General features: G+C 44.5%; 1 protein-coding gene across 1 annotated transcript in view; it reads right to left on the reverse strand.

Annotated features, from left to right (window-relative positions):
* Nucleotides 1-27,998, reverse strand: part of LMBRD1 (LMBR1 domain containing 1) — a 168,160-nt gene that overhangs the window by 42,478 nt on the left and 97,684 nt on the right. Inside the window, exons 10-14 of the mRNA XM_006127231.4 lie at nt 25,354-25,418; nt 24,287-24,389; nt 23,156-23,260; nt 20,082-20,231; nt 6,452-6,533 (exon numbers count right to left, since the gene is read on the reverse strand). Of these exons, the coding sequence (XP_006127293.1) occupies nt 6,452-6,533; nt 20,082-20,231; nt 23,156-23,260; nt 24,287-24,389; nt 25,354-25,418 (505 nt within the window). The remainder of the gene's footprint in view (nt 1-6,451; nt 6,534-20,081; nt 20,232-23,155; nt 23,261-24,286; nt 24,390-25,353; nt 25,419-27,998) is intronic.

Raw genomic sequence — 27,998 nt, forward strand, 5'->3', positions numbered from 1 at the left:
ACAAATGTCATGAGTTCTTCCTTCTGCACCTTAATATCAGATAATTGAGACGCCAACACTAAACTCTTGCATCAATTGGCTGCTGTTTTCTTCGCTTTCAAGATGCCCAATTAGGACCAATTTCTGGGTTATGATCAGAACCCAGTTTTCTGTCCTTTGCCTGTAGCGGATTTACTGCTAGCCACAGTGCTATACAGGCAGTCCCCGGGTTACGTCAATCCGACTTATGTCGGATGCCTAGTTACGAACAGGGTGAGGCAACCCCGCACTAGCTGTGCCCCCCCAGCAGACCAGGGAGACACAGAGCGGCTTTTCTCGCCGCGGAGGACGTGGGCGGCGGGACCGCCGAGACACGCCGCCTGACAGGCGGTTCAACCGGCGCTTCCCCGAGTGCCGCAGGGGAAGCGCACCCCGTGCCGCGGGAGGCGGCGACAGTGGGGGAGGCACCCCGCCCCACCAGCTTTGGGTCCATTGGTCCTGAGGACGCCCCTGAGCAGCTCCAACACCCGCTGCTATCGGCTGGAAGGAGGGTCAGTATCTCATCTTCTTTGGACACGTTATATTCAAATCTGGTTTTAGGTGAGAAGTGGGTTTCCCTTGGTCCTAGTGACAATTGCCCAAATGCTGGACAGTTTGTTACAATTAGCCATTTCCACAGCATTATCAACTAATCCTGACTCATTCATTTTCTGTCTGATAAGCAGCAGCAACTAATTAAAAATGTCTTTGCCATATTTTTTTCAAGCAAGCCAGCTAAATGTCCTGTCCTATCATCTTGATATTAAAATCAGTTTTTGATAGTTAACTTTTGATATCCAGTTCTGTATATGTTCTCGTACTATGCTTATCAACATGGTATCCAAGCACTTGGTAGTGCTGCATTAAGCAATACGACTGTGTCAAAGTAGAAAATTTTGGTAATTTTATGAACCCTATATCTACCTCAGTTTCCCATATATTTTGTGTTGCTACCCAGGGAGGAAAACATGGTTTGCTCTCAGGACTGGCTAAGAGATGTAGGGCTTGTCTTCATGTACAGTGCTACTGAAGCACAGCTGTAGCATTTTACTGAAGATGGTCCTTCTATAATGGGAGAGCTTCTCCTCTCAGTGTAATTAATACACCTCCCAGAGAAGCAGTAGCTATGTCTGTTGGGAGGAGGTCTTCCCTTGATATGGTGCTTGATATAGTTTTCATATCCCAGAGTGACATAGTTATACTCACGTAGGTCTGTAGTGCAGACCCAGCCACAGGTGGGTCAACGTATGTGTGTTGCGTAGCTCTCTGAGCAGACTGAATAGGTCGCTAAAGAGGACTGGTCTAAGCTGATCCATCATAATGAAAAATCCAAAAAGATAATGGAAGCCAGATCATCAGGACATCGACTTAGGGAAGAAAGCATAGCAGACGCCTCAGCTTGAGAATAAAGGACTGAGGGAAGTGAGGTGTGGGAGAATAAAACTGAGCTCTGGAGAAATGTTTGGCTAGAGTTTCCCCTACAATATGTACCAGTTCTGACTTACATACAAATTCAACTTAAGAACAAACCTACAGTCCCTATCTTGTACGTAACCCGGGGACTGCCTGTACTCAGAAGCAGAACTATACTCACAGGTAGGACAAGTACAGCCTTTACTGCTGAAACTTTACAAATAAGACTTCCTCAAGTGCCAGAAAACAGTGTCAGATGGCTACTGGAATATTTTCCATTAACCAAATAGGGAACTGTACTGCCGTCTACCGGGAGATGCCAGTTAGTTTTCTGGATATTCAAGGGCTGGATAAGAAGGTTAGTACTATACATGGAAAATTGCAAACCTATATCTTTTCTATCAATTATTGACAAGCTTTATACTTTTTTGTGCTTAGTATTCCCCCCCCCCCCACACACACACACACACACTTCCCCCCCTTTGTTCAACCTTCTCGTCAACAACCTGTGCAAGTTTTTACATCACAGAAAAAGTACTCTAAAATTAGAGCACAAATTCCTGCAAATTCATGGATTACTTTAGATGACCATAAATAGATTTTTGCTGATTTTGATGAAGTCATTGGTTTTTCAAAGTGCAAAAACTGTGGCCTCAAAAACAAGTTGTTCAAGAACTCAAACTTCAGAGTTTTTCATAGATTCCAAGGCCAGAAGGAACCACTGATAATCTAGTCTGATGTCCAATATAACATAGCACATACAACTCACCTAAAATAATTTCTAGAATATATCAGAAAAACATCCAGTATATACTATAAATTGTTAGTGAGGTATAATCCACCAGGATCTCTGCTAAAATGCTTAAGGGGCATGAATTTTTTTATAAAGCAGACTGACATTTTTTCCAGCTCTAACATTTCTCAGATCGCTTATACATACTTTTGCTAAATTAGAAAACATTTACAATTACAATCCTATGAAATTATAGGACTATCATATTTTCACTGTAAAAAATGTGCTTTAGATTTGCTAGCATTACAGTTCTTGCATTCTCCTCCTGCTCCCAGTCATTTACATATCCCCTTTCAGAAATTGATGTAAACCTTGAAAAAAGTTTTCTAAAGGGTATATTATTGAAATGAGTTGGACAGCTGTTAAGTTAGATCCTTATGTCCAGGGCTCGACAAATTACTCGCCTGTGACAAGTAAATTTTACCAGCTGGCAAGTGCAGAGACAGACTGGCCTGGTGGGCCATTGTAATGGGCTGGCTGAAGCCCACACTACAGCCGGTGCGGCCCCATCCAATCCGCCAGCCGGCGGAGGAGCAGAGCACTGCTGGGGAGAGGGAACCACGGCGATTCTCAGCTGGGCTGCGGCGTGAGGAGGCGGAGCGCCAGCAGATGCCAGGATGCTGGCATGACGTGGCCCCGCTGATTTTAAAGGGCCGCAGCAGCTTAGCTCTGGCTGCGTGTCCCCGGCAGCTGGCTGTGGCGCACGGCGGAAACAGGCCCTGCACCACCGGCTCTGGCCCTGCCATGGCCCCAGCCCGTCACTGGCGAGAGACCACTCTCTGCCGACTGCCCGGCTCGCTGTGCCTGCCCCATACCCCATCTGGCTCCCACCGCCCATTCCCCATGCCGCCCCAGCACCCCAGATCCCTGGCTCTCACTCTGGCTCTGCGCCACCCTTGCATCCTGCACCCCGCTCTCCCCTATCCCTGCTCTCCCCCGCTCTGTGCTGCCCGTTCCCTGCACTGCTCCAGACCCTGATCCCTCTGCCCCTCCCGTTCCCCGCATCCCATTCCCTGTGCCTCCACTGCACCCCGCACATTGCTCCCCCTGATCCCTGTGTCCCTCTGCCTCTGTGCCTCCTGCTCCCCGCACCACCCGTCATCTCCCCCCACTGTTCCCTGCACCCCTCTGGCTCTGTGCTGTCCCTGCACCCTGTTTCCCCTGTGGGTTGGGAGTGAAGAGTGCTTGTCCATAGGGAGGGGCTGGACAGGGCAGGGAAAAGGCTGCTGTGACCCAGCAGCGAGTAAAAGGGGAAGTTCACTTGAAGCGCCTTTGCCTTCATGGAAAAAAATGAATGAAAATGCTACTGGTTATTTATAGGGCTAAAATGCTGGGACAAAAATGAAAAGAAACAAAAAAAACCCATTGCAAAACACAAACGTGTAAAAGACAACAAAAAAGTGTGTGTGGGGGGGATGTTTTGCTTGGCCCTGGGGGAAGGGGCTTGTGCTGAGGGGAGGGGAGGAGGAGGAGAAGAAAGGGGAAAGCACCAAGGGACAGGGGTGCAGGAGAGAGAAAACCCAGGGGGCCAAGTGCAGACAATGAGGAAAAGGGCAGGAGGGAAGGTGTCAGTGTGGGGGGAAGAAACAGGGTGGTGCTGGAAGAGGAGAGGTTAAGGGCACTAAGGGCTAGAAGGAGGGGGGGGAGGTGCTGGGAGAAGGCTTGAAAGAGTGCTGAGGGGGTGGGTATCAGGGAAAAAGAGGGCAAAAGGGGCAGGGGCAGTGAGGGAAGGGGGAGGAACCAGGAGGGTACAGGTGCCAGGAGATTCCGGAGGTGAAGCAGAAGGGCAGACACCTGCAGGGGAGGGACCAGCATCAGAGGAGAGAGGCAGGGCAGGTGTGTAGAGGGAGGTGTTAGGAGAAGGGATAAGGAGGGGTAGCTCACTTGATCAGAGTTGGGCTACTGGAGGAGTGGGCACAGGGGGGGAGAGAAGGGCTGATGAAGGGGGGCAGGTCTCAGGAAGGCTAAGGGCAGCAAGAAGGGCAGGAGTCAGGACAGCAGAGGAGGATGAGGGGTTGGGGGACAGCACCCACCAGGGGAGCTGATGGAGAAAGGAGAGGAGACATGGCAGCAGAGGGAAAGGTAGAAGTTTATAAGATATTTATTAATCACTTGGGTGATATTTAACATATTAGTAATAACTGTTCTTATTCTTATTAGGCATTTATGCCATTAAACAAACACTTTTTGGGGGGGGGAGAGGGTGGAGAGTCCCTTTGTCTGGTGAGTAGGGTTTTCCATAATTTGTCGAGCCCTGCTTCTGTCTATACTAAAATGCATTGCATTAGGATTCATATTCTACAAAGTAGACTTCTTTCCACAAATTAGAACCTACTATGTTGTCAATTTGTCAACATTTCTGCTTTCTGTAAGCAATCCTAAAACCAAGGACATAACCACTAAAACTTGAGCAAGTGCTCAAATTTTTAAGAAAATAAAATTTCAGTGATTTCTTGTGTCAGTATACACAAACATAATGAAGTTACTGATTCTTTTCCATGATACAACCAGCAGGGCCCGACAGACTCAGTGTGCCCCTGGGCAAGGTGGAGTGGTGGGGAACTTGCCTTCGGAAGAGGTGGGCCTTTGGGAGGAAGGGGTAGGGTTGGGGCTAGGCAACTCAGTGTTCAGTGCTACCTGGAGAGTGCCACGCTTTCCTCAGTGCTACCCAAAGTGCGCCTTACAGTGTGCCGGCAGCATTTTAAAGGGCCTGGAGTACGGAACAAAAAACCTACATAAGAAAAGCCATACTGGGTCAGACCAAAGGTCCACCTAGCCCAGTATCCTGTCTGCAGATAATAGCCAAAATGAGATGCCCCCAAGGGAGTAAACACAATAGGTAATAATCATGCGATCCCTCACCTGTCATCTATTTTAAGACAAACATAGGCTAGACACACCATTTCCACACATCCTGGCTAATAGCCATCAATGGACCTAACCCTCCATGAATTTACCTAGCTCTTTTTTAACCTTGTTAAAGTCCTAATCTTCACAACATCCTCTGGCAAGGAGTTCTACAGGTTGACTGTGCCCTGAGTGAAGAAAAACTTCCTTTTGTTTGTTTTAAACCTGCTCCTATTAATTTCATTTGGTGACCCCTAGTTCTTATATTGTGGGAATAAGTAAAAAACATTTCCTAATTCACTTTTTCCATGCCAGTCATTTTATAGACATCTATCATATCACCTCTTCCCCCCTCCCACCCAGTTAGTCTCCTCTTTTCTAAAATGAGAAGTCCCGGTCTTTTTAATCTCTCTTCATATGGGACCTGTTCCAAACCCCTAATAATTTCTGTTGGCCTTTTCTGAACCTTTTCCAATGCCAATATCTCTTTTTTGAGATGAGGCGACCACATCTGTATGCAGTATTTAAGATGTGGGTGCTCCATGGTTTTACATAGAGGCAATAAGATTATCTCGGTCTTATTCTCGGTCCCTTTTTTAATTATTCCCAACATTGTTGACTGCAGCTGCATACTGAAAGGATGTTTTCAGAGAACTGTCCACAATGACTCCAAGATCTCTCTCGAGTAGTTGTAGCTAAATTACTCCCCATCACATTGTACATGTAGCTGGGATTATTTTTTCCAATGTGCATTACTTTACATTTATCAACGTTAAATTTCATGTGTCATTTTGTTGCCCAATCACTTAGTTTGGTGAGTTTTTTTGAAGCTCTTCACAGTGTTCTTTGGTCTTAACTATCTTCAGTAGATTGGTATCTGCACATTTTGCCACATCACCTTTTACCCCTTTGTCTAGATCATTTCTAAATAAGTTGAATAGAATTGGTCCCAGGACAGACCCTTGGGGGACTCCACTAGTTACCTCTCTCCACTCTGAAAACCGACCGTTTATTCCTCCCCTTTGTTTCCTGTCTTTCAACCAGTTATCAATCCATGAAAGGACTTTCCCTCTTATCCCATGACAACTTACTTTAGAGCCTTTGGTGAGAGACCTTGTCAAAGGCTTTCTGGACATCTAAATACAGTATATCCACTGGATCCCCCTGTCCACATGATTGCTGACCCTCTTAAAGAACCCTAGAACATTAGTAAGGCAAGATTTCCCTTTACAGAAACCAGGCTGACATTTCACCAACAAATGTTCATCTATTTTATTCTTTCCTATAATTTCAACTAATTTGCTCGGTACTGACAGGCAAGTCTTTAATTGCCAGGATCACCTGTAGAGCCCTTTTTAAAAAAGTTTAGTTTCCTCTTACCTTCTGGGGCGTCTGCATCACAGTCTTTAGGCACATATGTTGTAACATTCCCCGGCTGGCCATCAACAAGTGTTCTATTATGCTGCATGAAGAATATGTCATGTCAGAAAATAACATGTTCAATATCACTATGCAATGTGATGGTCTGACAAAGCTCTATTTTATAGACAAGTTTTAAATTTCATTTGCAAGATACTCCTTACAAGACAAAAAGTGATTGAAAAAAACCTTACAGTGCATCTTAAATCTGGGCATTCTACAGTTTATTTTCCAAGATTTACAGGTTATGAAGAGTTATAGAATAATTTAATAGCATAAATTGCTGCAAGATTTTTTTCACAATTAAGCTTTAGTTGATGACATTTGAATTCTTAAAAATATTGAACAAGTTGACTGCACACGCAAGGATCTAATAAACACACAGTTGTACAAGATAAAACAAGTGCTGAAGTACATGATGGATTGCAAAATTCAGCAAGGCTCTGCACAAGTGGTTACTGCCTTGCACAGACATTGAAGCCAAGTTTTACACATACAGGCTTATTTTCAGAAGTTTTGAGCGTCGTCAAAATCCTGCAATGCCAACTAGAATTGAACAGATTCACCATCACTGAAATTTTAGACCACTTATGTTAGGCTACTAAATATGCATTTTGGAGCTTAACATAGTTCTACAAACTTGAAAATGTTGGGGCTGTGTTTTTTAGTGTGGATTCCTGCAGTTTGAGTGTTCACCACAAAATACTTACTGTGACTATGATCTATAGCCAATATAATTTAAAAATTAAGTCAGGGGATACAATATACTTACATAGTTTGCAGTATTGAAATATATATACTACCTTAATATAGATTGTACCTCCCTCAACTAGGACTCTCTAGTCTGGCAAAATCTGTGGTCCAGCAGGACCGGGGATGTTCCTGAACCACAGAGCCCAGGTATAAGGAGGTCAGGCCGTGGGACAGGGGTATGGCAGGGGGACTGGTGACTTAGCTGGCAGCCCCATGTGGGGTGAGAGAGGACGTGGAGAGAGAGGCGGTGCAGCAGAGAGTTCTGCCCCTGTAGCAGGGGTCAGAAGTGGCTGCACAGCTTGAGGTCCAGCAAAAGCTGCAGAGCTCCAGCCGTGGAGCTCGGGGACCAGCAACAGTAGCTTGGGAGTTCCAGAATGGGGATCTATGGCTGGGCAGGCAGCAGTGGTGTTGGGCTGGAGCCCTAACAAGGGCCAGGAGTTCAGCACGGACCATGTTGGGAGGGACCTCCTCTGGTCTAGCAAATCCCCTCATTAGGGACTGGTCAGGTCCCGAGGGTACCGGATGAGGGAGGTCCAACCTGTATGTGAAAACAGCATTACATTTTGGGTTCAATCCTGACTACCTGTTTAAATCCAGATAAACACTGTTAGCTCTGAATTATAATACAGATCATTCCTTTTTATCTAATTGTCCAGTATTCGTAGTCTAATGCATATCATACCACGACACATTAAAATTGGAGACAAATCAATTATAGGATCTAATTAATCAGTTGAGAACTATTCCTCTAATATTTTCTAATTATTTGCCAAGCCTAGTGGTAAGCATCCTTATAGGAACAGGATTTCACCACTTCCTTTGATGAATGTTCAGCCGATTAAGAAACTACAACTTCAGGAAATTTTCCTTGATATTCAGCCTACATTCTACCTTCAAATGTATTCCATCATTCCTTGTTCTACTTTGACTTAAATTCCAATTGCTCCTTGGCAATCGCACAGCCTTCTGATAGCTATTGACTAGTATGTCTTTGAAGACAACTCTTCAACAGAGCAATATGTAATCTTAACTGCTTTCTTGTAAACCTCTTTAGCCTTTGGCTAATTTTTGTTGCTTTTCCATGAACTCCCTCCAATTTGTCAATATCATTCTGGTAATGAGATAGCCAGAATTGAATACAATATTCTAGCCATAAGTACACCAGAGCAGTATAGCTCTATGATGCCTGTCGATGCAGCATAAAATTGTATTCTTTTCAGCGCTGTACGACATCTCAAACATGGATCTAATTTGCTGCCCACTAGAGCTTTCAGCTTTATTTCCCAGATTTCTCCCGCTCATTAAATAAATATATTTCAAATTATTTTCCCTCAGATTAATTACTTTTTTTAAGCTCAATTTTATTTGCTTACTAGAAGACTTACCAGGTGTTGCTTGGGTCCTAAATTCAAATAAGTTTTGTTTTTCTTCATTTAAATCATTGTTCTGGGGCATAAATGGAGATTACGTGGTATGCAAGGTGCCCCAGGGCCCTCTCTTATGGTAGCAGCCTGGGCCACGTGAGAAGTGCCTGTTCATGGTTGCTGGAGTGGGCACAGCCAAGGGAGAGGTGTATGTCCCCCAGCTGGGAGGCAGGGGCAGACACACAGATAAGCTCTCTGAAATATATAGTTGATAGCTGTCCCTTTCTTCACCCCTGCTAGCCGAAAGGGGTTATAGCAGTCCTGGACCCTATCTCTGGCCTCTTGCTGTCCCTTGCAGCCATTCTACATTGAAACTGTTCCATCTATCACATCGTTCCCTTTTCAGCTGTAAAAGACAGCAACTTAACTCAGTATGCACACACCCCTCCTCTATATCAGACATCTCAAATTACACTTCCCCTGCAAGCCCACCACGCCTCAAATGAAGCATCTCCCAAAAGTGGAGCCAGGCACTTCCTCAGACTACAAGTTACAAAGATGAAGAGTAGAAACATGGATTAATGTGCACAGAAGAAAAATGCCCTCCTTTGCTGGTTATAGAAGCCTGCCAGTACATTTTGCCTGAGTATTTTCCACCATTATTCCACCTTCCTCTCAAATGACAGGTGTCCAGTTCTTCCTCACTATTCATGAGCTGATCCACAAGGACAATACTTTTTCTGATTATGTAGTTTCCTAACAGTCCACATAACACTTACAAGATGAGAACCAACTAAGCTGTGTTGACTGTATGCCATATTTTTCTACTTTTCTTAAACCATGCTAGGTCTTTCTGCAGAGATTCATTCTTTTACAGATGTTACTCCAATCTTTAAATACCTGCCCTAAAGCCATTACTGCCTCATTAGGCTTCTTGAGGAATGGATCATATCTTTTTATCTGTGCTGGGAAGCTTCTACTTTGCTTTTATGCATTGTATTTATATTATTTCTTCTAGACTCCTAATTTAGGGTCTTAATTTTATTTCATTATGTCAGACCAAGCTTAATAATGAACCAAACTATAGCCTTGCAAGAAACTATCCCTAGTTGTACTGCAATTTGTATTAATATTTTGCTCACTATCCTTTAGTCAACTGTCATACATCTAAGTCTTAGTTCCATAAAATAGTGTTCAAATTCTATTTCACAGTAAAATGTAAGTATATTAAAGATGCTACTTTTCATCATCAATTTTGCATTTCTATCAAAGATTTCAGTTTGTCTAGGATTTTCTTCATTATTTACTGAGTAGACACATAGATGTGGTCCTCACTCTGAAGAGCTTAAATCTCAATGAAAACAGGAGAAGCAGAGAGAAATATGGAAGGGTGTAGATTAAGAGAAGAGAATGCAGGGGACGCAGTTAAACAGGATATAAATTGGTTGATTTTTTTAATTAATTGAAAGCTTAAAGGTGGTTTCTTTTTATTAGAAGGGGATGGGTTGGTAAACATGTTTCCTAGGGTAAACCAAAGACCATGGTAAAATCAGAGATAATGAAGCAGGTAGCAGCGAAGTGTGCAGGTAGGAAAGGGTGGAAAACTAAGCAGTGGGAAATCAATACCTTAAAGTAATGGACTAATGACTATACCAGGATCTAGATGTTTTGGAAACATACTGGAGCATCCGTGCCTCTAGCAGGTATTCACATGGCTTACCATCTCTTCCCCAAGGTAATATAGATCTGAGAGAGAGCCCAAATAGAAGACTTCATAACAATTTTCTACAAGTTTAGTCCCCCCCTCCCCAGCATTGAAAAATAGGGTAAGTGGCAATTGCTAGAATTACACTTCATTTTTGGAAGATCAGTGCTACATTTAGTTTTCTCCAGGTATTCTGGAACCTTTCAACTTCCTTGATTTATCAACAGTAGCATTATTTAGCGGTATAACCATTTTACATATTTTCGCTTAGTCCAGGTTCATTGCTTTAACCACAAGACTATCCTTCCAAATCTTTATCCACTAATTTGCCCAATACTGACGTTACACTTATGTCTAGTATCGTCCTAGAATATCCACATCCATGGCCCTTCCAAAACATGGATGTTGCAGGACCAGAGGACTAGTTTAGAGAGGTTCAACCAGTACTTGGGTCAGACTCAGGCATCAAACAACTAATCTCTCTCAGGGAGTTGCTCTTTGTTAGCAAATAGATTCATAAGACAACTACATTTGCTGAACATGTATCTGAAGCCTTTCAGTGACCAGTATATGGATCCCATTGTCTGCAGCTCTGGCCATCTGCAAATGTATCTTTCATGTAGCATGAACAAACACTAGCAAAAATAGGACCTAGTCTTCTGCCTTACAGAACATCTGCCATGTGACACTAAGGTACTAGATATTGGCTCTACTGTGCATCCAGACAGTACTTGTACTGGAGGCGAGGCAGGAGTACAGGTGAACTCTGAAAACAATATTGGACTGGGGAATTCAGAGAGCATATACATGAAAGAGGGTCTGCCAGGAAGTCTAATACAAAGAAATACAGCCTCTATACCCACATGGAGATTCTCCTGTTGTATATCAAGAAGTAGTGCAATCCTTTTGGCCATAGTGTTTGGCAGCTTATGTTTAACGGATTATACTTCATAAGAGAGAGTTACTCACCCTGTGCAGTAACGTCTGTTCGAGATGTGTGTCCCCGTGGGTGCTCCACTCGAGGTGCTGGGCTCGTCCCGGCGCCGCAAATGGAGAAACTTCCTTAGCAGTAGCCCTGCTGGCCCGCGCATGCACTCCTGCTGCCTCGCGCTGTTCAAGCCGTTACAGCTGAGCGCGGGCCAGCTCGTCAGTTTCCTCCCAACGGGAAGCATCTGAAAAATAAAACAGAAGCTCCAAAGCAGGGAGGAGGGTGAGTTGTGGAGCACCCACGGGGACACACATCTCGAAGAACAGACGTTACTGCACAGGGTGAGTAACTCTCTTCTTCGTCGAGTAGTGTCCCCGAGGGTGCTCCACTCGAGGTGAGTACACAGCAGTAGTCCAGCACTATTGGTGTGCTTCGGACTTATGGTCTCTGTGCTGTGGTCAAGACTGCTTGCGCCACCACTGAATCATTCTTCAATATTTTCGCAAGGGCATAGTGCTTGGCAAAGGTAAGAGCAGATGACCAAGTTGCTGCACGGCATATGTCCTGCAAGGGTACCCCTCTAAAGTACACAGTAGATGCAGCCATGCCTCTGGTGGAATGAGTGCGAGGCCGTCCTGGTAAGGGTTCATGCCGTAGGGCATAACGTGTGATAAAGGAGGTGATCAAGTTGGAAATACATTGTGTGGGGAGCTGTTGGCCTTTGGAACGCTCCGCCGTAGCTATAAAAAGACGCTAAGACTTCCTGAAGGCGCGTGTTCTATGCAAATAGAAGGCAGTGCTCATCTGACATTGAGGGTATGTAAACGTGAGTCTTCTGGCGAAGAATGAGGTTTTGGATAGAATGTTGGCAGGCTTATGAGCTCGTTTATATGGAAGGGAGAATTTACCTTCGGAAGGAATGGGGGATGGATGCGAAGCAGAACCCCCTGTTTAGAAAATAATGTGTACAGTGGATCGGCCCGAAGAGCTGCCAATTCACTAACTCGACATGCTGACGTGATTGCCCGAAGGAATGACACTTTCATCGTGAATATGCGCAAGTTGCAAGATGCTAACGGCTCAAAGGGTGGACGAGTTAGCGCGTCCAGTACCAAGGCTAAGTCCCACGGCTCTGGTGGGATTGTGTAGGTCGGATACAGATTCCAGAGTCCCTTTAGAATTTCTGGTGGCTGGAACCAGTTAGGAGCCATGCCGTGAGGTGCATGCGATCGATGCTCGGATGCACCATCGAACCGTACCGTTGAGAAAGCAAATTGGGCAGCACTGGTAGTCGTCATGGCTAAGCGACCAACATTCGACAGTTGCGTCAGCCAGGTCTGTCGGGGCCAAAAGGGTGCTATGAAGATCACTGTTACACCCTCCATCGCCATCTTCTCCAGCGCCCTCGGAATGAGAGGAAAAGGTGGAAACGCATAGAGTAACTAGTGACGACCCCAATTGAGCAGGAGAGCATCTCCCAAGGAATTTGTGCCGATGCCCGCTCGTGAGCAATAATGACGACACTTTTTGTTGTGACGCGTGGCAAAGAGGTCTATACTCGGGAACCCCCAGAGATGGAAAGACCGCGAGCCACTTTGTTGTGTAACTCCCACTCGTGCTGAGGAAGGAGGTGTCTGCTGAGGGCATCAGCTATGACATTGTCTTTGCCTGGAAGGTACGATGTGGTCAGGGTTATATCGTGATGGATTGCCCAGTTACACAGCCATATAGCCTCCGCACAAAGGGATCGTGAATGCGCCCTGCCTTGCCTGTTGATATAATACACCGTGCATATGTTGTCGGTGAGAATGTGGACTACAAGACCTCGGATCCTCTGGAGGAAGTGCCTGCATGCGTTGGATACAGCTCGCAGCTCAAGGAAATTTATGTGCTGAAGGGACTCTTGTGACATCCAGAGCCCCTGAACTCTATGTTCTTGCAGATGGGCCCCACAACCGATTAAAGAAGCATCCGTTGTGATCTGCACTGCGGGCCTTTGTGCGTGGAAGGGGACCCCTGATACCAAATTTTTGGGGTTGTCCCACCATGCTAGTGAAGTCCTGACGTGTTTGGGAATGGATACTGTTTTGTTCACGGTGTGTACCCCCGGAGTATACACCGTGAAAAGCCAATGCTGGAGGCTGCATAGGTGAAGTCTCGCATGTGACACCACATATGTGGTGGCAGCCATATGTCTGAGCAGCTGTAGACACAAGTATGCAGGATCTGGGAGCAATTGACACAGTCTGCACCAGATCCTGAATCAACTTGAACCTTGTTGTAGGTAAGTACTCTTGCACTCAGTGCATCGAGCCTTGCGCCAATAAATTCCAAGTCCTGACTCGGTGTCAGGGATGATTTGCCGAAGTTGATTGAGGCCCAACACCTCGAACACTGCTGTGGTGGTGGTCACTGCCCATGTAGCCTCTTTGCGAGTCGGGGCCTTCAGTAGGCAATCGTTGAGATACGGGAAGATTGTGATATTGAGGCGTCGAAGGTAGGCAGCTACCACCGCCAGGGTTTTGGAAAACACCCGTGGCGCTGCTGACAGACCGAAGGGTAACACTCAGTACTGGTAATGGTCTGAACCCACTACGAAACGAAGGAATCACCTGTGGGCCAGATGGATCGCTATGTGGAAATAGGCGTCCTGTAAGCCGAGGGATGCAAACCAATCCCCTTTGTCGAGAGCCGGAATGATAGATGCTAACGTGACCATTTTGAATTTGTTTCTGCAGGTAACGGTTGAGTCGACGCAGATCCAGGATAGGCCTCCAACCCCCTGACTTCTTCTGGGTGAGGAAATACCGGGAGTAGAAGCCTCTCCCCCGGAACTGAATGGGTACCCTCTCCACTGCTCCTATAGTAAGTAGTCGAGACACCTCTTGCTGTAGAAGAGTCTTGTGAGAAGGGTCCCTGAAAAGGGATGGGAGGGTGGGGAGTGGGGGGGGAATTGAGTGGAAAGGGATGAAACAACTATGTTGTTGACCCAGCGGTCAGTGGAAATCAGAGACCAGCGATGCTGATAAGGCCTCAGCCGATGATAGAATAAAGCTATCTGATTGTGTGATGCTCCCGACAAAGGGGTGGTACGCAGTCCCTTGACTGAGCCAACAAACTTGTTGCCAGCCCTGCTGATGAGCATTTGTTTTGACAGGCTGTTGTCTTTTTTTCTGCTGGCGTTGTCTTGGCCTGTGCTGCTCATATGGCTTGGCACGGAATGTTGCATAAGAGAAGGGTCTCTGTTATAGGGCATATACCTCTTACGCTTATACGGAGGCGTATACATCCCAAGCGTTCTAAGAGTCGTACAGGAGTCTTTGCCCGAGTGGAACACTTGATCAGTGGATTGGGCAAAGAGAGACTGACGATCAAAGAGTAAGTCTTCTACCTTGTTAAACAACTCTTTTAGAGCAGCAGCTTGGTGTAACCATGACTACAGCAGTAGCCGTGGCCCTAGTTGCTACATCAGCTGTGTCCAGGGCGATCTGCAATGCTGTTCTGGCCGTCGCGTAGCCCTCCTGTACTGCCCTTAAGATTTGATGCTTCAAGTCTGGTAGGTGTTCTAGAAGAGGGACTAATTTCGAATAATTGTCAAAGTCATGATTCACGAGGGGATCTGCGTAATTACACATTCGGAGAATTGAAGTGGCAGAAGAATATACTTTTCTACCTAAAATGTCCAGGCGCTTAGCCTTTGTCACTTGCAGTATTTCTATTTTGAGCCGTCTTCGATCTCTATTGGGCGGCGTCCATAACGAGGGAGTTGGGCTGGGGATGTGTAAACAAAAAGTCCATACCCTTTTGGTTTATGAAATATCTTATCCGACCTCTTGTCAGTAAGTAAAGCAGCAGCAGGAGTCTGCTATAGATCATTTGCGATTTCCAGGATAGCGTCAAAGGGCAAAGTCAGTTTCGATTTTTGTGACAACTGCAAGTTCTTTAGCAAAGGGTGTTGCTTTTGCTGTATGTCCGTAGTTTGAATACCCTGAGATTGCGCAACCCTGGCAAAAAGCTCTTGAAATTGTTTATGATCTTCCATGGGAGATAGCTCTCCAGGGAAGACAGCATCGTCCAGAGATGATGATGAATGGCTAGCCGGAGACCCATTCATCATCATCTGTTCGGGGTATAGTTGTCCTCATGCTTGTCGTGATTAGAAACTGAGAGTGTCCTCCGCAGGCGCTGATGGAACCGTTGCCGAAGGTGCGTGAAGCGGAGACACTGGACTAGTGGGTTGTGGAGATTGTGATCGTGGGCATCGCGTGCTATGAGAAGGTAGGCAGTCATCATAGTAATGATCATATCTCCGACGGTGAGTCGGGGAGCGCCTGGAAGAGTAGGCTCTGGACGCATCCCATCAGTGTGAATATCTTAAGCGTCTCGAGGATCTTGGTGAGAGAGATCTACCAGAAAAACGAGATGGAGAACGAGAATAGCAAGAATAGCGCCGTTCATTGTGGCAGCGGTAGTGACAGTATGATGGTGATCTATGGTAGTGATCCCTAGTGGAGACATAATGGGACAACCACCATGCTCCCGAGTAAGATGAAGCTGGTGACCAAGGTCCCGGAGAGAATCCAGCTCGGTCAGGCATGAGGGAAGGAGTCTGAACATGCCTTGACTTATATAGAGCCTTAGTCGGCACCGAATGATCAATGGGGGAAGATGGTGCAGTTTGAAGTGGTGTAGCCCCGGTTGAATGGCTGCCCTGCAGATGAGTCAGCGGTGCCGCGAGAGCAGGAAGCTGTGCCGGTGCCGGTGGAGGCTGCGGTGCAGAAAGCGGTGCGGTTCTGATGCTTGCCTGCGGTGCCGGAGTTGGCGCTGTTGCTTGCGGCACCGTGGAGAGCATGGTCACAGCAGCTGGCGCCGCTGGCATGGGTGCCAGCAGGGTTGAGATTGGCTGCACATGTGCGGCATCAGCCAGTGCTGGGGCCGCCATTGCTGGCTGTAAAACGGCTGTTAGAGCCGTTGCCGGTGCCGATTCCGCCCGTAGCCCTTTACAAAGAGGCCACATCGGGTCTTTGGAACGGGCAAGACTTGGGGCTGAGGCACTACGGCCCTTGCCCATCTTCTCTGTCGGGTGCCTCGGCAAGGAGCCAGAGGTACCCGGTCTGTCCCCCACGCTCCTTCGCGGAGGTAGCTCACCAGACTTATGGAGCTCCTTAGTTGGTGAACGAGCTGAATGAGTCCCAGGGGCAGCGGGGATGGCGCGCTCGACTCAGACTGGAGGGCTTTGTTGAAAAAAAAATAACTCAGTCGCATTTAATGATCGCACCTAGCGCGAGCTGTCAGTTTCATACAGTGAGGGCACTTCATCGGAATGTGCCCGTCCCCCAGACATTTGACACAGTGCGAGTGCCCGTCTGATTCGGGCATTGCATCCTGACATAGTAAACATTTCTTAAAGCCAAGCATAGTCTTTGTAGGTTGTAAGCAACAACAAACAGTTTTTCCTTCTTTTTTTTTTATTAAGGCTACTAAACACAAACTATAGATTAGGACGAAAAACAAAGATTTTGAAACTAGCTACCTACTAACTATTAACAACTACACTAACTATAAACTGCCAAGTGGCAATTAAAAAGTCTAAGATAAGAATCCCTTTTCTCCTCAGGCCAGAGAGGGAGCACGTCCCTAGGTCCGTCTGCGGCCACGGACGGTTGAAAGGAAACGGACGAGCCGGCCCACTCTCAGCTGTAACGGCTTGAACGGCGCAAGGCAGCAGGAGCGCATGCACGGGCCGGCAGGGCTACTGCTAAGGAAGTTTCTCCGTTTGCGGCGCCAGGACCAGCCGAGCACCTCGAGTGGAGCACCCTCGGGGACACTACTCGACGAAGAACCACCAAATCATCTCTATAAGCCACTCCTTCCCAGCACAGATGTTACAATCCTGTAAGCAAGGTCTACATTCTTTCCTTCTACACGTATGATCTTCTCAATTTTTGTGTCGGCTGCTAACTCCAATGGAGTTTGTCTTCCATGTCATTGATAGAATGTTAAGTAGCATAGGACCAGTAACCAATCCCTGTGGGGCCCTATTAAAAATCACACAATGATTCCTAGCTTAGAATTATATCGAGATTTATCAGTTTTCAATACATTTAACAGGTCATGTTGATTTGTATCAAGAAACTAGAATCTAAATGTTCTGCAGTGTTAAGCCAAACCCATGAAAGCTTATGATACCATCTACATGTTTTGTTAGTCTCTAAAGTGCTACCAGACTACTATTTGTTTAATTTATATCAGCACTGTTATCTTTTTCATGAGACTGGGTTAATAAAAGTATCGTGTTAGTTTGACAGATTACATTTCCCATAAACCCCATTTTGATTGGCATCAATTATTCTCAATTCTTCATTAAACTGAGACCCGTATCTGCTATTCTAATATTTTGCTGAATTTCTATATCAGGCTGGCAGTCCTATAATTACCTGGATCACCTCATTTACACTTTAAATACTGGCACAATAGGACCATTCTTCCATTCCTCTGAAATATTCTAGTTTCCAAGGCTTATTGAAAATAAATATTTGTCAGAGAGCTCCACAGCCAGCTCTTTTAAAGCTCTCTGACACTGATCAAATTATCTGAAACTGCTCATTTTAAAATATCAAGCTATAGTAACTACTGTTGAATATCCCCTTGAGTTGGAAGGAAAATAATTATATTCTTATCACATGATGATTGATGATTTGGCTCTTTTCTAAATACTATGAAAAGACTTATGCACCCCTCTGCTTTGTCTTGACAACTCTATTAGAATTCCATCTGTACCTAATATATGTAATACCTTAGCATCTTTAACTTTGCAGGCCACAGATTTCCCCTAAGTGTCTATTTGCTTCCCTTACCAATTTTGAACATTTATAGTTCTCTCTCTCACCTATCCCAGGACAATTTGTATAGCAAGAGCGTGGAGAGCTACTGAACCAAACCAATCCCTTGATATAATGGAAACCATTTAAAGCAAGTGGGTAAGTGCATCTATGCATTTACTTCTCCCAATTTCCTTTTGTATTATATATGTTGTTTAAAGGCTGCTTTCACCTAAATAAGTCTGCCTTAAGCAGTGTAATGTTTTTTTTCATTTGTGGGAGAGACTTATAAGCATTTAGTCAAATGTTTGTATGGTTCCCAATTGCTCACATTTTTGTATTTAAATTCTCTCTGCCTGTCTGGCTCAATTATTTTAAATTCTGTGAAACTAGGCCTTTTAAAAGACCAAGTACAGGCAGTCCCCAGGTTACATGGATCCGACTTACATCAGATCCCTACTTACAAACGGGGAGAGGCAACCCTGCACTAGCTGCTTCCCCCCAGCAGACCAGGGAGACGCGAAGCAAGCGCCCCCCTCCAGCAGACCAGGGAGACGCAGAGCGGCTTTTCTCAGCAGACACCTCAGCTTGAGAATCAAGGACTGAGGGAAGTGAGGTGTGGGAGAATACAACTGAGCTCTGGAGAAATGTTTGGCTAGAGTTTCCCCTACAATATGTACCAGTTCCGACTTACATACAAATTCAACTTAAGAACAAACCTACAGTCCCTATCTTGTACGTAACCCGGGGACTGCCTGTACATATTACTATTAGGCTATAAATTGCAGTTAATTCATTAGATTAACTCAAAAAAACTAATCACAATTGCAGTTTTAATAACACTATTAAACAACAGACTACCAACTGAAACATATTAAATGTTTTGGATGTTTTCTGCATTTCCATATGTATTGTATTCTGTGTAATTGAAATCAAAGTGTATATTTTTATTACAAATATTTGCACTGTAAAAATTATAAACAAAGTATTTTTCAATTCACCTTATTAGAATACTGTAGGGGATGGACTAGAAACAGTAAAGCTTAATGATAATACAGGGTTGCAAGAGTGAACAGAAGCTATTAAAATAACTGAAAGATGTACTGTTATTTATCAACTAATCCTACAGGGAAAAAAAGGCTAAGGTTATGTAGTTCATTTGTGGGATAAAGTTAGGATTTGGGATTATTTTAAAGAAATTAGACAAAGGTTTAAAATATTCTTAAACAGAACTATGAATGCATGTTCCCTCTATTATTCGGAATACTTTGTATCCTGTATCCTATGACACCTTCCACTTAAAAAAAAAAAAAAAAAAAAAGATTAGCAAACTGTCTGGGACACTATCTGTTAAGAGTTTATACAGAGACTTCCACAATGGGAACCCATTTCTGACTGTGGAGTCTGGCCACTATCAGAATACAATGAAAATAATAAAAGCCGTTCCTGTGCTGAGGGCACATAAGGCATACTGGAAGCTAGCAGCAACAGATGCAATTACCTTCTATATATGGGAGCAAGCCCATGTCCCTATACAATACCACACAGATCAGGAGAACACACAAACTACATGTTGCACTGTGTGAAAAGGCGCAAAAGAATTTCTTTGGACTGTACTCTAAAACATTCAGAGGCACAATAATTCTAGGGATAGAAATGTAGCCGTGTTAGTCTGGGGTAGTTGAAGCAAAATGCAGGACAATGTAGCACTTTAAAGACTAACAAGATGGTTTATTAGATGATGAGCTTTCGTGGGCCGGACCCACTTCCTCAAATCTGAGGAAGTGGGTCCGGCCCACGAAAGCTCATCATCTAATAAACCATCTTGTTAGTCTTTAAAGTGCTACATTGTCCTGCATTTTGCTTCAATAATTCTAGGAGCTTCTTATGGTTGTATCCATTCAGAAAAGGTATACTGCCTAGCTGCGCTTTGCTTCAACCCATATATGCAATTTTATTATATCTTTTTAAAACAAAGCAAGCTATGTATATCCTTATGCATAAAAAAGGAAAGTCTCACCTGTATGACGTATTTTTGGCTTCCATACATGACATACTGAGGTGCAAGACTGTAGATCATGTAGCTTGTGTGAAGAACAATCAACAGAAGGATCATACAGAGAAATAAGAGTGCTTGGGGCCGAGTTTTACCTCTTCTAATCTTATACAACTAAAACAAAGATGTACAGATATTAGACCATAATTGTTTCTCTAGGTTATCAAGCTTAAAGTCTGTTAAAGTACTAGATACTTATATTGGTTATTTTCCCAAATACATCCTGAAACTACTTGTAAGAGACAAATATATTCAAAAAGACTATCCCTCCCTCTTCCAGAAATGTAAATGCCTCTAGATATTCCACATTGATAAACACTATTAACATTTTACAAAATACTGTATGATCAAACATCCTTTCTTCAAAATTTCGTTTTCCTTATTAGAAATGACTGTCACCAACTTCTATTATTTTCTGTGGGGCTAACGCCAAACTATCCTCTTTCAGGGTGGCTGCCATTACCTACAGGCTTCATATACGGTAATGGGATTTCCCTTAAAGATGGTCACCTCCTAAACTTTAAGACTGGCAGGACAGGAAATTGAGGAGACAGGGCAATGTAAAGTTAAAGAGAAGATATAGGACAGTAGACAAGAGACTATGGAGGAGGAGACCAAGTGGACAAGTGAAAGATGAGGAGGGAAAACAGGGTAATGGTAATGGGTGAGGACAGACTGATGAGTTGCCCACTTTCGAGGTTCGGAAAGGGTAAGCAAAGTCTTTGAGGGTATGTCTACACTACAAAGTTAATTCGAACTAACAGCCGTTAGTTCGAATTAACTTTGATAGGCGCTACACAGGCAAACCGCTAGTTCAAACTTAATTCGAACTAGGTAAACCTCATTTTACGAGGACTAACGCCTAGTTCGAATTAAGGGCTGTGTAGCCACTTAATTCGAAATAGTGGGAGGCTAGCCCTCCCCAGCTTTCCCTGGTGGCCACTCTAGGCACCACCAGGGAAACTCGTCTGCCCCCCTCCCGGCCCCGGAGCCCTTAAAGGGGCACGGTCTGGCTACGGTGCCCGTGCCAGGTGCAAGCCTGCCAGCACCCAGCCAGCAGACCCTGCACCTGGCACAGCTCGAGCCAGCCACCAGCTGCCACCCAGCCCTCCGCCTCTTCCCGGGACCAGGCTGGCGGCTCACGGGAGCCTGCCCGGGTCCACAAGAGGCGGGCGCCTGCCTGGTCTAGTGCAGACATCGTGGACCTCATCCACGACCTCCGCACTAGGCACAGGAAAGTGGCCGTCTAGGGCAGGATAGTTGCCGGCCTGGCCACCCTGGAGCAGGTGTGCATGAAAATCAAGGTGGTCCACTGAGACCCCCGAACCTGAGCCCTGAGCTTAGAATGGCCGTACTGGGTCAGACCAAAGGTCCATCTAGCCCAGTAGCCTGTCTGTCAACAGCGGCCAACACTAGGGACCCTGGAGGGGATGGACCCAAGACAATGACCAAGCCATTTGTCTCGTGCCATCCATCTCCAGCCTTCCCCAAACAGAGGCCAGGGACACCATTTCTACCCCCTGGCTAATAGCACTCCATGGACCCAACCTCCATGACTTTATCTAACTTCTCTTTAAATTCTGTTCTAGTTCTAGCCTTCACAGCCTCCTGCAGCAAGGATTTCCACAGGTTGACTATTTGCTTTGTGAAGAACTTTTCTGTTAGTTTGAAGCCTGCTACCCATTCATTTCATTTGGTGTCCTCTAGTCCTTCTATTATGGGAACTAATGAAGAACTTTTCTTGATGCACCCTCTCCACACCACTCATGTTTTTATAGACCTCTATCTTACCCTCCCTCCATCTTCTCTTTTCTAAGCTGAATAGTCCCAGTCTCTTTAGCCTCTCCCTCTTATGGGACCTGTTCCAAACCCCTGATTATTTTAGTTGCCCTCCCCTTTCCCACCCTCTGTCTTCCCCTCTCCCACCTCCTTTTCCCAGTCTCCCCCAGTTTTGTTCAATGAAGAGTTTCTATTTTTGAACACATGTGTCCTTTATTTTGTACATCAGGAAGGGGGGGTAGGGATGGGTAAGTGGAAGGAGGTGAGGGAGGAATGGGGTACGAGCCCCCGATGGGGAGGACTGGGCTGGCTCTGCAGGCTCCTCGGGGTGCAAGTTCTCCTGAAGCCCCTTGTTTGACCCACCCCTCCGGATGGCAGCCTGCGGCAAGTGCAGCCGGGCTGATGGCTGAGTGCTGTGATGTGCCAAGTGTGGGCACTCAGGGCACTCCAAGCCAGGACTCCTTTGCAAGCGGGGAACCCCTGAGAACAGTCTGTCCGGGGTGGGGGTCGGGACCCTTTAAGCACAGCCCTCAGCTAGCCTGAGGCAGTAGCTCCATGCTCTAAGTCCTAACCTGATGCCCTGCCGGCACTGCTTCCGGCCATCCTTAACCTCGGTGTGGACATGCTAGTTCGAATTAGCAAAATGCTAATTTGAACTAGTTTTTAAGTCTAGATGCACTAATTCGAACTAAGTTGGTTCAAATTAACTAATTCGAACTAAGTTAGTTCGAATTAGTGCTGTAGTGTAGACATACCCTGAGGGCCAATGGAGTCTATGTAGCTGCAGGAACATTCAAAGGTTGAATTTTGAAGTGCTCACATAGGTTGGGGGCAGGCGACTGCCACCCTCAAAGCTCAACCTCCCCCAGAAGTCAACCCCTCTCTTGCCCGCATCCCACACACAAGCATTCCTCCTCCACTATTGAATACTTGGGGTAGGAAACATGTTGAATGTGCAGCTTCCACAAAGCTTCCAAATGGTCATCTTGGTTTCTGAAATTTTGTCTAGTTGAAACTACTTGGATTGTGGGTTGATGTCCTGTTCAAAGGACAACTAGCATTTCAAAACATTGTAGAAACCCTTTAGACTCTTGCTAAAGCAATTTATGGTTATATTGTTTAAAGAATCATTGCTGCACACAATTTTAACGTTTAGAACATGGTAGAGAAAATTATGTGATATCCTTTTGATCTTGTTACATACATTTTTAATACAGTAATTTATAAATATTAAACTTTAGTAAATAAGTAATATTTACCCTTATCCAAAAGAACCATATACCCATGTTTCGAATCCCTGCCATCGAAGTGAAGATAAAATACAAAATAATTGTTGTAATGAGGATATAATCAAGTGGGAAAACCTAAAAAGAGAAGAATATTAACATATCAAAGCTGACAAAAGGAACGAGACTGGAAGGAAGGATATGCCCCCATTTGTTTACCCAGACCTGAGAATGCTTGAATTGAAGTCTCATGATGTAGCTTCAGTCTGCCCTTGTAACTTTCAAGAAATTGCTTAAAAAAAAGGGCACAAGGCAGCTAACAAACTAACATGCTCAGAAGAAGAGTCCAAGAGGCACCTTTCTTGAATGGTCATCATTAGTTGGCACTGCTGAATGACATGAGGGACAGATCTTGAACCACAGAGATTTGCTTCTGGCTATTTTACGATTGTGCACAGAGTAATAATAGGAGGGAACAAAGGGGCATCGGAAACTTTATCAAGTCCCTTTTTTCACAAGGCCATCCCCCCCAAATGAATAGATATTTGTCTAACAGTAGTTATAAAAGCAATATATCTAATGCATTTCTTTCATATTAAAGAGAGAGACATTGCAAGGTTCTGTCTTGCAGACATGAACATTAAGAAGGAACTGAAAGGGTGCTGAGGCTAACCCTCTCTTTAAAGCATCAACTACAGTGGTCACAAGTGCTAACAGGGTGTAGGAACAGCCACAATGTACACTGCTATTGCAAAGCAATCTGATCGTATATTCAGGGTACACCGATTTGGATAACCACTTGAATCATCCCATGAATCAACAACATATACAGTGCAAGAAGGCCTTAGTGTTTTAATGTGTTCATCTGCAAAACTGAAAGTTCTCACAATGTTTAATTCTACCTCTAAGAGAATATTTGAGACTGCTATATAATGAAGTATTGTATTAAGACTTACTATTAACATATTTGTTGCTGCATATTTACCTCTTTAATGGCCAATGTTAAATTAAAACAAAACATGTTAAAAATGAAAACACTTTTGGATTTTTGATTTATCTATTACTAGATAACTTACAGACTCAAGAGATCTCTTAATTTAGAATGATCTCCTAGATCCTAGTTTATATTAAACACATTTATTTACCAGTTATTGTTTTACTTACAGTTTGTAGAACAGGTAAAAGCATATTCAATGGATTAGTTAGGTTAGTTCCTAAAATTATAAATCCAGAGTTGATGCCAGCAGAATGTAGAGCTTTATCCAAGCTGCAATAATTAAAGAAAATTGGTTAATTATGATGGCTTTTTTCCTCTCCATATAACTAATTTATTCAGTTTCTTTTAAAGGAATGTCAGATTTAAAAAAAAAAAAAAAATCACTCTTCAGTTTAACTTTTTTAGAAACTGTTGCAAACACCAAAAAAAGTTAGAATTGAAAACTTTAGTCTCGGCTTTTGAATGTCATAGCTTCCTCTGTATCGTCAGCTATAGTCTGGTCCTGCAAACATGCAAGTCAAGTTATTCATGTGAAGTCAATGAGACTATGTACATGTTTTGGACAATCTATTACTTAGTTTCTCTTAGATGTTTGCATGGTTATTTCACATGAGGAATATTTTTAAAATAGGGAATGTGATACTTATATGCAACTATACCCCACCTGACCCCCCAAAAAATCCCTCCACGGGGTACTCAGGGATAGGTGAGTTAAGACTTCGATTTTCAGTTGGCTACAGCACTATAAGCTTTATGAAAAATGGAAATAACCAGGACCAAAATAATATGCAGAAAGCAGATTAAAGGTGCAAGTGTTGAACAAGGTTTCACTCATAAGCCCATGCTTATTTTATGCCACATAAGTTGTCCCTTTATTTGCATTTGTCTACATGTACATTTATAATTTCTTTGCTGCATCAGTGGCAAAATGCTCACTTTCTTACAGTGAATTATTAAGCAGAAAAACAAAATGACTAATATTTAACATTGTATTGATTCCTCTCCTTCAGCTTTATCCAAACGGAGATTAGGTGTATAATATTGATAGACATACTATTAGTTATCAGCAATTTGGCAAATATTTTTCAATAAAAAAGTATAACACTACAGAACAACTAAAGTAAAGCAGACAACTCTTAAGATGAAAAGATCATACAAATGGATTTTAAATTAGGTAAAATATCAATGCATGATCTGCAACGAATTTACAAAATGGACATTGAAATATACTTACTTTGACAGGAAGAGAGAAATGGTGAACAACAGTGCCACAAGGATGAAAAACACTCCCCAGATGATCTAAAACAAAGATATATTATAATGAAGCTAAAAGCTCTCGGAAGTTGATATTAAAAGCACAAAAACATTATGCTCCATTTTATTGGTCAAGCACTGTTCAAACTGAACTAGGATGATTTTTTTTAATATCATGAGCAGTTCCAGAACTGGTCCCAAAATGGACCCCTGTTATGTTACTGATTGTGAACGGTAATAACTACTCTTTGGAAACGGTTATCCAGCCAGTTATATACCCACCTTACAGTAGCTCCATTTAAGTTTGATAAGGAGATGAGAGACCATATCAAACTTTTGTTGCACTTGAATGAAGATTTATAGTCCTCAGGCAGCAGTTCAATAAAGGTTTTCATTATTTCAAAATGGTATGTGTATTTTTCTAGTTATGCTGACTAGCTTGATAACCCGATCTGAAGGGATGCTGAGGAGCAGGATTTTTACCCAAAATGTCCAGTCATTTCCATTCTTTGTCATAGGGTATGGATATACAGTGGGTCTGATTGCCTCCGATATGGGCCTGCATCCACTATGCAGGAGTTTGGTGCCAGGTGGGCAAGTAAAAATTCAGCCTTTTTGGTAGAAACATACTACTTCCTTTCAGCTCTTTTTGAGGTTGGTGAAATTGATCGTGGTGTCTGCCACAAAATCTTTGCAGGGTCCAATAGGGCCTCGATAACTGGCAAGGCTATTTTAGATGGGGAAGCTTGTGTTGAACATCATGAACCTTGAACCAAGGAGATGTCAAGGGAATTGGACACTCTTGAATAGGTCTAGAAAGGACTTTAAGTCGTCTTCAGCCATTGGAGGGGCATTGACTCATTGGGAGAAGACAAAGATATACGTAAAGGAGTCAAGGTGTCTTCCTCCTGTGTCTCCTCCAGATCTTCTATTTCCTCTTGTGTAATGTTAGATTTGGTAGATGCAGGTGGTTTGGGAACCACTGCCTGAGGTCTCGCTACCTCTGTCAATTGCAGTGCTGGTGTCTGAACTTTAATGGAGCCCCACGGATCCCTCCCTGCTAAGTTTGTGGGAGTGGAATGGGAGAGAACCATAGGAATGGTTGCCACATCTGGAGTTGGCTCCTTTCATCCCTCCCACCCACAGTATTCATCCCCCAAACCATCTGTTGCAACTGTGAGGATGGTTCTGGGGATGAGTACTAGGGGTGGGGGGGGAAGAAAGGAGATTTCTTCCTCATCCTCACGGTTAGTGAATGGAGGAGCTGAGCTTGATGGAACAGCTAGTCTGCTTGGTCCCTCTAATGTAGGTGTGACGTCAGTACCAAATAACTTTGGGCCTGGTACCAGCAGAACTGCCAGGTCTTGAGTGGTAAGCAGCCTTGGAGGAGGAAAGATCCATGCCACCTGTATGGAGTGCTGGATTTGCTGCAGTACCTTATCGCCTCATGCCTTCGATGTGATCAGTATGAGGGAAACTTCAGTATGGGGTGCCGGTACTGACTTCTTGTCTGTACCGGTGGTTCCAGTTGGCCTTTAGCCGTGGTAGGATGTGGCTGTCTGGGTACTGACTGCGTTGGTATCAATATTGTTGGTACCGATGGCGGTCTTTGGCACTGAGACCACAGGGCCAGTATCTGTTGAGGACACTGCCCCTCACAGTTTGCTCTATCTCATGGGCCTAGGCTACTCCAGAATCCACCCCACTTCCCTACCTTAAGAGCATACCTTATCCTGCCTTCCTAATGTGGGAAGTGTGTGTTGGGTCCTGCCTTCCTAACGCGGTTACTAGCTCTGTGGCAGCCTGTGTCAGCTATTTGGCTGGCCCCGGGGGGAGGGGGCAGAGGGAGGGAGAATTCCCTGGTACCTGCGCAACCCCTGAAGCTTGTAACTTGTGCGCCGCGGAAGGCCTCTGCTGAAGGGATAACCTCTTGGGTGGCCTATCTGAAGGACGACAGGTGTGCTTCTTAGCTGTTTTCTTGGCCAGAGGCTCCCTCAATGCAGAAGACCCTTGGTCAGAAGCCACCATCAGTGAGGTACAGGTTGCAGAGGCCTGGGATACCAGCTCTGAGGGTTTTAACTGGAGCTTTCTTGCTTTCACAAACCTCAAAGAGAATTTCTTACAGTGATGGCAGCTCTTCAGAGAATGATCTTGTCCCAAACAAACTGATTGGCATGCCCATCAGAGACAGGAATAGACATTCTGCATATCAGCACCATTTATGTCCAGGAGAGCCTGGCATGACTACTCTATCCCTAATAACTACTAACAAGAGAAAAGTATTATTTTTAAACTAACACACACGGGGGGGGGGGGGGGGGGAAGAGGAGGAAGAAGGGGAAGCAAACCATATAACAAGAGAAAGTTATTAGACAGGATTAGATCTAACTAACAACAACACTATACAAGAAGCAAGCACAGAGAGCTGCTAGTTTCCAACCAAGCCAGGAGCAATTGAGAAGGAACTGAGGGATGATTGATGGCACACACGCATCAGCACATTTGCTGTGGTGCAAGAGGTGCTGCACATGCATGCTGGCACCTAAGAGGGATACTGCTGTTAAAAAGTTCCAATTATAAACACAGGAGCACCAGGATACCTATATTGTCAGGGGCACTCCTCAA

Source organism: Pelodiscus sinensis, chromosome 3, assembly GCF_049634645.1.
Source record: "Pelodiscus sinensis isolate JC-2024 chromosome 3, ASM4963464v1, whole genome shotgun sequence".
Classification (NCBI taxonomy): domain Eukaryota; kingdom Metazoa; phylum Chordata; order Testudines; family Trionychidae; genus Pelodiscus; species Pelodiscus sinensis.